Source organism: Sordaria macrospora, chromosome 1 (assembly GCF_033870435.1).
Source record: "Sordaria macrospora chromosome 1, complete sequence".
Lineage (NCBI taxonomy): Eukaryota > Fungi > Ascomycota > Sordariomycetes > Sordariales > Sordariaceae > Sordaria > Sordaria macrospora.
Genome location: NC_089371.1, coordinates 6,771,713 through 6,782,592, shown reverse-complemented (window position 1 = coordinate 6,782,592; position 10,880 = coordinate 6,771,713). Strand labels below are relative to the sequence as shown.

General features: G+C 53.3%; 2 protein-coding genes across 2 annotated transcripts; one reads left to right on the top strand and one right to left on the bottom strand.

The window, feature by feature from the left end:
- Positions 1-3,335: 3,335 nt before the first annotated feature.
- Positions 3,336-7,505, top strand: SMAC4_01233 (uncharacterized protein). The gene is made up of 6 exons (XM_003352350.2): positions 3,336-3,818; positions 4,474-4,702; positions 4,805-4,861; positions 5,042-5,155; positions 5,224-5,454; positions 5,760-7,505. The coding sequence occupies exons 2-6, from the start codon at positions 4,600-4,602 to the stop codon at positions 6,500-6,502; spliced, it is 1,248 nt and encodes a 415-aa protein (XP_003352398.1). The 5' UTR covers positions 3,336-3,818; positions 4,474-4,599; the 3' UTR covers positions 6,503-7,505.
- Positions 7,506-7,817: 312 nt separating this feature from the next.
- SMAC4_01234 (uncharacterized protein) lies at positions 7,818-10,177 on the bottom strand. Its single transcript, XM_003352351.2, has one exon. The coding sequence runs from the start codon at positions 9,543-9,545 to the stop codon at positions 8,259-8,261; it is 1,287 nt and encodes a 428-aa protein (XP_003352399.1). The 5' UTR covers positions 9,546-10,177; the 3' UTR covers positions 7,818-8,258.
- Positions 10,178-10,880: the final 703 nt, after the last annotated feature.

The window sequence follows — 10,880 nt, the reverse complement described above, 5'->3', positions numbered from 1 at the left end:
TCTGGGGATTGGAGGCAGGGATGGCGATGTGGTGTGATGTGATGTGAATGTGCCATTCGTGTGTGGAATATTGTCCGTAGAGGAGCCACTTACAGCAGACTGATCCATGGGGCTGGAGTGAAATGAGGTTGTCGTTGGTTGCCAAGACATGGGTTGCGGTCGGATGGATAGGGTTTGAGTGAGATCATGATGGTAGAGGTAACTCGAGGTCGTATTGCGTTTGTTTGAACAAAAGAAAATAGAACTAAACAGTAAACGGATTGATGTGGGATACTTTCATTACCATCAGAGTGGAATGCCATCAAGGTTCTCTCACTTGCCGATAGTGGGTCGTTCTTGTATTTCACCAATGCCGGAGACCACTTATCCTGCGGCCAGTCCAACATGATGGATGTCATGAAAAAGAGAAAGTTACATGATGGTTTGCTTATGATGAACGGCACACGAGCCTAACTAGAGGTATGCTCGGACTCATTGGCTCAGAATGCTGTCAAGGAAGTCTGTTCTCATGAGTTGTTCTCTGGATATCGGTCTGGCCATCAAGGTCCTCAACAGCGTCGCCTTCTGACCAAAAGAAATAACTCTGCAGACGGATCCATGACTGGCTATCTCGGCAATCCTGGTGTCAGTTGAATGACAGGTGGTGGGCTGATATCGGATTCCGAGAAGAATAGCCTACTCTACACTACTTGGCTTACCTCCCGCCTCGTTGACGGCTGGTGTGAACGTGGGTACAGGTATATCCCGGGATTTCCGGGACGTCAGTGTCGTGTAAGTATAAAACTGTGTTGTCTCTCAATCTGTCTGATGAGACCGTACCGCGAAAACTCGAGTCCTTCAGAATCCAGCATGTGCTCCTTTTTCGGTTACAGATCTACCGACTTCATGCAATCAGAGCAGTGTGCTTGCCTCGGAGTTATGGCGTCCCTATTTCTAGAGAATCGTACAGTCTGCTGCGTTGACTCTACCAGAAGCATAGGTATATGTAGCCGTAAAAGTACGTTTCCGCAGATACTGGATTCTGGATACGTACTTCAAGTCCACGTGGAAGGAGATGCGAATGACAACCATTCAACCAACCACAACATGCTTGTCCTTTCATATGAGCAAGAAAGCGGGATTTCCTCTGCCGTATAGCTGATCGTAGCTTCAAGGCTGGTTTATCGGGGTCTTCGGGTTCCGGGTCCTGAATCTCTCGGTGTCTTGGACCCTTGTTCTACCTCGTTCAAAGCCACAGACCTGGATCCAGGCATGATAGTCAAGATATGCGAGAAATGTTCCAGGCAAAAGCGTTTATGGAACTCGAAGCTGTCGAAACGCCCTCAGCCCAGTTCGCCAAAATCCGAATATCCGGATAGGGCAAGCCTATGTCATTGATGCATGCTGTAGACCGAGGATGAGTAAACCACGGAATATGGAAATCAACAAAGGCAGAGGGAAATTTGGCACCGAAATCTCAGGTAGAGAACCGTGATGTGGAAACAACCAATCGCTGACCCTGAACCCCCAAATTTTGAGGTTCGCATCAAGCGTATGCACGCGTTTCCGCCTTCCTGTTCCAGCGGCAACATTATGACAGTTGCGTGCCCAATCTCCACAGACCTTCAACCTATGGCCGTGTGTGTATGTAAGGTAAGGCATCTCGTCTCCAGGCAGCTGATGGGTTAGGAAGTGCGAGGTTTCCGTGAGCATACCTTATCCTTTCACCTTGTAGAATGGTTTCGGCGAAGTGATGTATTCATATTGGTAATTTCCCACCTAGAAAGGTCAAAGATTAATTGAACGAATACAGGAAGCCGATGATGTCCATGCTCGTGACAGTTGGAACTTTGAAGTCCAAAAGTTGAAGCTTCCCGTCCGGCTACCTACCCCGCTAAACGGCCAGAGAACGGCAGGGGTAATTGGGTCAACGTGGGGCTGTCAACCGCACCGGCAGGTACATGGTACCCACTCTGCAAGCTTGGGCCCGCTCGCGACCCACGTCTTGGGTTCAACTCCGCGACCTGGACCTTTTTCCATTTGTCGTTGACCTTGAATCACTTGCACCATTTGCTCGCCTCCTTTTCTTTCCTTGCTCTTTCACCTGCTCGAGAGTCCACCATTCACGTCATGTTCAACCCACGGCACACATCAATCTTCCATATTTCGTGGTGGCAGTCGGTGCCAATTCGGCGACAATAGTCGTCCGCCGAGCCGGTACTTTGCCCAGCCGACCAACTGACCAAGCTCCAATGTTTCCGGCTGTCATGGTTTTTTGCGACGACCCGATTCACCCTTGGTAACCGCATTTTTCTCGGGCTGTATACCCGCCGAGCAAGACAGGCTTCTCCAACCTCAAGGTTCTCGCCAACCCAAACATCAACAATTGTGATGACAAGTCGCAGCGAGAAAGGCTGTCAAGTCACGCCAATTACACTCCACCTGCTCCTCCCCGCCAAGGCTGTGGTTCCATCACCAACCTCCATCTTCAACAGCGCCTTCAAAAGTTCCAGGTTGCTCTGCACGACGAAAGGTTCCCGAATTCCCGGATTGATACTTTGTTGGCGTTTAGCCCTGGGAACCCGGCCGGGCTACTTGACAGCCTGTGGAGGCTAGATTGGTAAAGTACATGTTAGTACATGGGCCGGCAGGTGCAACATGATGCGCGGTCAGCACAACGCCAAAGAACTCCCGTCTCAACCTGCTGGAAGCTTCGCTTCTTTGCTCAGCCGACGACTTGCCGTCGCACCGGGTATTTCAAGTTTTGAAAGTGGACGACGCTGCCATCCACCGTACTTGACGCGCGGGCTGCCAAAAACCCATAAACTCTAATAGCTTTCCACCGCCTCGGCGGTATTGGATAAATGGTCTGGCGTGGTCGGTCTCGTCTGTACTACCTAGGCATTGTTGACGGCCCCCCGCGTGTATTGCATCCGGCTGCCGTTGATAAAAGTGCAAGGCCCAGAGAAGGCCCCGTCCCGCTTGTTGAAGAAAAGAAGAAAGGTCCAGCCTCCCATGTCTTGGGGTCTCCAGACTTCTGCCTCTTGGCGGTAACGTTAGCGTGCAGGATACCGCATGGTAAGTACCGTAACAAATCACTGGGTAACGGTAGACCGCCGCACCGCCGCACCCATTGCACCCGCCAACCTGTAAAGCTGCAGCTTGGGCCCGTATTTCCAATACAAGCTATTTTTACATGAGGGGAGCCAGCCATTTCGTCGCGTCTCTTCTCGACCTTCGATGTCGGAGCGCAAATGTCGGCACAACAAGATGCCAGAGCAGATGACCAGGGGGGGGCTCTATAGAACCTCAAAGCACTCTCTACGATGATATTCTCATTCATCTTGAAGTATCGGGTGGTTGTTTTCACTGCTGGTGAGTGCTTGTGAAGGCACCGAGAGGGAAAGGACTTTATCCCACCAGTCGACGATGAGAGCGATGAAAAAAAAGGGGATCACACCTGCACACCCTGACAGACCTGACCTCTCCTGGCTCGACGAACCACCACGTCAGGCAGATCGACCCACGTTCCGCACATTGCGCTGGGACTAGCAACCTCCATCTCCCCGGTCTTTTCCTCTGTCGCAACCCTCCACTTTCCCACTTCTGGCCTACCGATACGCCTACCAGCGGTCCGTCGTACTTGCCAGTGCTGTCCACTCTTCTCCTAAAAACGCCAGCTGCGCGTCCAGCTGCGACTGCGACTTTTCCCTTCCTCTCCTCCTGTTTTGTTCTGGTTTGGATCTCGACTGCCAATCGCTTTTCCATCCCGCTCCCGACTCGACCCCTTGGCCCGTCTGTCGATTGTTCAGTAGAGGGAATCCGGTTTCCAACGACAGGTAAGCACCACTCGCTCGCTGCAAACAAGAGCCCACAAACCGCACGAGTGACAATCGAGACCGAAGTGTCGTTCAATCTTGGGAGTCAACAGTCGATCGAGGGACGTGGGAGGCGCACTCAGCCCTTTTCTTCTGCCGACACCGGTACGGTCACCACCGTTGGCTGGCACCGCATAGCAGAACGACCGCAGATGTTCGGGTTGCAGGGGAAACATTTTTTTCCCTTTCCCAACATTCAGATGCCAGTCACTCCAACTTCACATTGCCTGCCTGTGCGCCACCACGCCCGAATCGATCTTTGGGGACCAAGAAAACAGACAATTCCATCTCCTTACGAAGCATCTGCACCGACCGCATTGCATACCACCATCCTGTTCACACCCACCCGATTCATCATCACAGCTTGACCCCCTCCACTCTTGCCTTGCACTTGCACTTGCCTTGCCCTGTCCCCTTCACCTTGATCACCCCTCGGTCTTTCGTGTCTCGTGCTGAGCATCGGGGAAACCGCCACCGTCCTTCACCTTTGGTCGTCCGGGCCTAACGCTTGGCGCCTTGTCCCAATATCCCGTCCAGCCGCTACTGGAGAACACACCACACCTTAATGGTCTCATCCTAAAAAGTGTCTCCTGGATTGCCGACTGACATCCCGCAGAGTCAACTCCAAACCGAGATCCCACCAACCTGGTCTTCCCTGTCTAGGTTGTCACCCCCTTCCTGCGGCCTTCCGATATATATCCGCCCGACGTCGTCCTCGAGCGACACCGAGTCCACCGACATCATGTCCGGATACTACGAGCCCCCTCAACCCCAATGGCCTCCCGCCGGCGGCCAAGCCTCGGGCTGGGAACACCAGACCCCTCCTCCTCCGCCCGCGCGGTCCGGTTAGTCTCTGCTCTGCCTTCCATGGCTACATCCCCTATACCTCGACCGATGCGTCCATAACCATCAATGAACAAGGGCTAACTTCTTGGTTTCATCATCAGGTGCTAGCTCTGCCGTCCCCCGCGAGGAGCCTACCGCTTTTGCTTATCAGCTCGAGGGTACGTAAATACTCCGGCAAGCCTCGGCCCACTTGGCTACAAGCCGAGCCCTATCCAAACCGCCATGTCGAACATCAAAATGCCTCTACACATATATATAACTGTGGGATGTTGGTACTAGCTGTCATAGGGACAGTACTCGAAAAGGAGGATGTGTATGCTGACAGAGACTATCTGCAGAGGTCGACCGCGCGATCGACAACCTCGTCAAGAGCGGAAAGATGTTTGGGATGCCTGGTGGCCGCCGTGAGTCGTTTCCTGTTCCCGGCCCAGCCAGATTCTACCCAGACTTCGGTAAGTTTGCCTGGGACTGGCCGGGCTTACCCCAAGTTCCTCAGCCCACTAACGTGAAATTGTAACAGGCGGCCGCATGGGAGCTGGACCCGGTCCCCGCCCCCACTCCATGGCCGACTTCAACGATGCGCGCGGCCCTCACCAGCCCTCCAACTTGCAAACCTTCTATGCTGCCCAGCGTCACCAGCCCTCGCGCGGCTCCAACGAAGCGGAGCAGATGATGCAGGCCAAGAGGAGACTGGCTGCCCAGCGGGAGCGTGAGCTTAGGAACTACCACCAAGAGCAACAATACAACCGAAGTAGGCCGCCCTCTTCTGTATAAATCAGTTCCCTTATCACAGCCAAACGACAGAGAGCAAAAAAATCATAAAAATTAGATTCGGCGCCTTCGCGGGTCACAAAAACACACATTCTGATCTCCTATTGTTGCAACCACCACAAGTGCGGTTCGACGCAACCCTTGTCCTGTGTGTCCTGATATCGTCTGTAGAGATCGGCAGATCGGCGCTCCTGGTCGACCCTGGCCGCTCACTCAAATCCATTCTCAGACCATTTTCCTCGTCTCCTCTTTTTTTTTTTTACGAAGTTTGGCTAACATGTCTAGGCGTCCTTGCCGACTCATCCTCACAGTTCGGTGCCAAACCGGCGGATCGTACCCTTAGTCCGGGCAGCGGCATGTCCGAAGAGGAACGCCGCAAACTGATCGCCTCGCAGCGCAGTGCTTTGTACGGCGGCGAACAGGGCTTCCCTGATGCTGGCGGCTATGGCGAAGAGAACGCCGGTCCTCGTTTTGGCTTGACCGCCGGCCAGAACCTCCGCGGAGCTTCTCCTTTGGCCTACGATTACAACCAGGCCCCTTCCGGCTTCCCACCTCAGTCCCAGGCTGAGGGCGCCCAAGGAACTCAGTCTGCCGGCCCCCACGAGCGGTCGCGTGCTAACAGCAACACGAGCCCTCAATCGAACCCGTCCGGCGGCAAGGGTATCTTCGACGCTCCCATCGGTCACCAGGCGAACCGTACTAGTGCCTCGTCTCCCGGAGGCTCACCGCCGCGCCAAGGCGCTCCCGGCAGCAAGCCCGGACAGAACACTGTCGCGCCCATTGGAACTCGGCCGTCTACGAGCAATACCGCCACTAACCCTGCTTTAAACAAGGGCCCGATGTCCTCTCTTCCGTCCCCGTTGAACCAAAGCTACAACGGTGCGGCTAACAACGAGGCTGGCAACAACGGTTCCGCCACTCCTTCTTCGGCGACTACTGAGGGCCCGAACGTTGGTCTTTCTGGCTGGGGTACCCGTTCCAACGGCTGGGGCAAGGTTGGCAATGTTCAAGCCAGCGTGTGGGGTTAGAGACACCCAGGTCAAGGAGGGGAACGTGAAGGTTCTCAAGGAAGGGGCATTCGAGGTGGCTGGCGACAGACAAGGGGACGAGGACTACGAAGAGGATGAACGACAGCGCTTGGAAGAAGCTAAAGGAGCTTCCCGGAATCCGGTATCGACAAGCGTCTGACTGCAATGACTTGTTCAGGACTTTTGCACAATTGGAGTCTGGGAAATGGGGTCCATTCATGTTGTGGGGCCGGGCGCGTCGGATATGGATGGCAATGGGCCAATGATTTTTTTCTTTTGGCCAGTTTTGTTCGTTGGTTGGCTGGCTGGTGTCTTGAATGTTGCTTGTTGCTGGGAGCGTGCGAGCGTTTGGTCTGAATTGGGATGAACCTCACAAAAAATTCGAGCGAGTGCCGAAGTGTAGGGGGATTTTATGGGACGGAATGGAAAGCGAAATAGGGGGCGCATACAATACTGGTGTGACGGGATGGCACGGAAGCGGTTCTTAATTGTTACAGAAGATGGGCAGATCGAACTTGGTAGCGGCGCGATGCGTGGGGAACGGGATGTGGTTGGTTTCTTTATGGGTTTGTTGGTTTGCAAAGAGGTGGTTCGAACGTATAAAAACAGGAATTGGCGGAAGGCTTGTTGGGCTGTTTGTGTTTTGTTTTTTTTGGTCTTATTATTTGGTGGTTTATACTACAGCTAGGACATGTTACGGCTCTTGCATTGGCATTTATCTGAATTTGGCGTTCAAGAATGGCCCCCTTTGTGATCTGGCTGGTAAATGGTAACGGCGCGCTTGTTGGTTGAATGAACTGACAATGACTTGTATTGGTGAGGCGATGAAGACACAAACCGAGGGAGCTGGCTAGAACGAGAAGGGGCCAATGCGGCAAAAAGCAATTTGTAGAGGATGAATGTTTTGGTAAGAATGAAATGTTATCATCCCATAGGCGTCTGTCGAATTGACTGCGATATCTGTTCCCTTATCAAAATCAACAGGAACGTATAAACAGCGCTGCGTTGAAAATTGCGTAATCAGTTATGCCATGTTGTGTATCCAGTGACCATGCTGCCCCAATACCTACCATTTATACGCCCAGGCTTAAAGGACTCGGTCGTAGCACACCAAAGTGCATCACAATAAAGAAGGTAAAGTATCTGTGACATGTGGGATGTCAAAGGTAAACGAAATGCAGCGGGAACCATGGCCTCAATAGACACGCTGCGTATCACTGCGACGGTTGGTGAAGAGTCGCAGAGTCACAGAGTCACAAGACAGGTTAGACAGGAACTGGCTAATTAGTCAACAAGTTGGTTTTGTTATTTGTTTCAATCTGATGTATCCAACTTGGACTCTTCCACATGCGTGTTACTCTTCCTTTCTCCTCCCTTTCCAACCTCCTTTTAGAACCATTACCATATCCTATCGCAGGAGATGGACGCCTCTAGGTCTGCTTGACAGGAATGAATGAATTTAAAGCAACCATTCTGTCAGCGACTCTGTTCAGTCATCCAACCTCCACCCCCCCACCCATAACTCTCCTCCCATGAACTCGAGTTCTTCTGACAAGAGGGTGTCGAGATGATCACTCCTTGCCGAAAGGGACTCTTCATCTACCTTTCACATGACTCCCCTTCCCTCATGGGTCACTCACTCAACATCCGCTTTCCCTAACAATAACCACCGCTGCCGAGATCCAACTCGGTCACTCCTCCTTTCACCTTAACCCCTTCCCCTCACATACGCACTCTACACGCCCCAAACACCAATTCAAACCCTCCCCCCAGCCTCGCCCTCAGCCACCTCCTGCTGTCTCGCAGCATTCAGCGCCTTCAACTTGGCCGTTCCCACGCCCGCCACGCCGTCACTCTGATCCGCGCCCAACCACGGCTTCTTGCTATCTCCCAACACTGATCCCGCCAAGAAATACACCGCCAGGCCGACAATGATGCAGACGAACGCGATCGGGTACATGAAGTGAATCACATACCCAAACACCTTGACGCCCACAATCACGCCCCAGAAGTTGGCGGTCAGGAGGGAGATATCGAAGAAAGCGGCGCTGCCCATGCGCAGGATGAGCGGAGCAAGGGAGTAGAAAATCAGCATAGCCAGTGTATACCCAACCAAATACCCCGCCACAGGCCCGTTCCAGGTCGCATTCGTAGCCGCGTCCCGATCAAAAATGGCTGCTTGGACACCATTGATGATGACTCCAAAGAAGCCCAGGAATGACAAGACCTCGTACACGGGGCGTTTGGAAACGAACCACTCCTCGTAGACATTACTGATGCCGTACAGCGTGGCGCCCAAAAGACCAAAAAGGTCGCCCTTAACCATGTCCACGCCCGGACCGCCGTTGGAACCGGTGATGTGGTCGCTAGCCAGCAGGATGCCCATGCCGCCGCAGCAGATCAGGATTCCCGCGATCTGGAACCACTTGTAGCGCACTTTCAACAAGGCGAAGGAGATGACGACCACGCACACGATGGACCAGAAGTTGAGCAGTTGGGCGGACAACAGGTTGGTGTAGCGGTAGGCTAAGACCGTAAAGTAATTGCCCTCGACGTCGAGGAAGGACAGGATGATGTACTTCCAGCTGTGGCGCCAGGTCTGGCTGAAGAAGTTGCGGGGACCGCCCATCTGGTAGAGAGCCGTGGGGAAGTAGACGATGAAGATCAAGGCATAGACGAAGATGGTTTGGATGGCGGGGATCGAGGTGCCTTGCTCGTTGAGAAACGAAGAAAAGGTGTTGGTCGCCGTGATGCAGAGAGAGAGGATTTGCCCGATCAAGATGATCAGCCAGAAGTCGACGGTCATCAGGTACGAGTACCAATGCGCGTTTTGGGCTTCGAGCTTTTGGATGCCCAGGGCGACGAGGTCGGCCGAGTCGGTGTCGGTGTCGGTGAGGACGGCGTCATTGGCGTTGTTGCCGGCGGGGGAGTCGGTGTTGGAAGTGGTGTGCTCGGCCGGGACGACGGTGGTGGTGCCGTAATTTTTTACTTGGGTCATTTCCGGCTCGGAGCTGGAGGGGTTGATCATGGTGTCGTTGGCCATTTTGGGCAACGGGGTGGGTGGTGAAACTGGGAGCTCTGAAGTTCCAAAGTCACTTGTGACGATATTGATACTTGGCGATAACGAAAGCTGTTCGTGAACTTTTCTGAATCTCAGGTCTGAAGAGGTATATACGTCTACCGTAAGTAACAGTTCCGCTCCAACAAGAGGAGTGGAGTGGTGAGGATGGATGTTTTCTGTGATAATAAGGGGTTGTAGTTAAGACGAGTTGTCGTTTTTTGTATAAAAAAATGACAATCACTCGCTTAAGTCTTTCCTACGGTCTTTGGAGCAAGCGCAAAGACTTGAAGTCGCCTGCTCTTAAATTTATTGCTGGTGTATGACCCGGCACATGTAGGCCTCGTTCTGTGCCGAGTTGGTGAGAAGGGAGTTGGAAGACGCCGATCTCGTGTTGTACATGTGGTTGTTGTCGTGGGGGGTTTTGGGAGTGCCGGATCCGAGTTGGTCAACCCAGGTGACGAACGAGTCGCGTGCGAATGGTGTTGTCACTAGAGGTCAAACAAGGGACGAGGAGAGGGGGGATAAAGATGAACGAAAACAGGTCCTTCTTTTCCTATTGTAGTAGCTACGATAGGGTCTGAAAGGTGAGAGAGGTGGTGATGGAAGAACCGTCAAAGGAGAGAACCGGAAAAGCAGACGACATGTCGGGGAAAGAGTGGTTGATATACTCTCCAAACAGATAGCGCATTGCGATAGGGCTACGCTATGGGCCATACAGGTGCTAGACTCCGCCCATTATGCAGCCCCGGCCATGATATTGGGAAAAATTTGGGCACTCCCGATTTGCAGGCGGCGTAAGAAACACGTTTTACTCCCATTTGTTACCAACAGATCGGCGACCTTTTTCGCCCTTTTCCTTCTCTACCGCCGATGGTTGGTCCGGTTGTGGTTGGATGAGGAGCCGGAGAAAGAGGAGCTGGACAACGGGATAAGCTTCTGAAAAGAGTTTTCTAGACCGGGCTCCGGCCCCACAGCCACTGTAACGACCCACTGGAGCCTCCCGGTTCTGACGGGGATCCTGGTGCACAGAACTGGATGAGCGGGCGGGGAATGTTTGCGCCGTCATCGCGGGGTTCCCCGGAGTTTGCCGCGTGGAAGGCGCACGGCCACCGACCTCAACCGGTCCCGTCCCGTCGCTCTTGCCGACGTCTACCGATTGGCACGGGTATGACCACCGCATCTTCCCCCCCAGCCATCCTGCCATTCTAGCAGCTCAATAGGCGAACCAAGTGGCGATACTACCGACGATTCTTCCCCTCAACACCTTCACTTCAATCCCGACATCATGTCATATCTGTTCAGATTCTCATCGATATC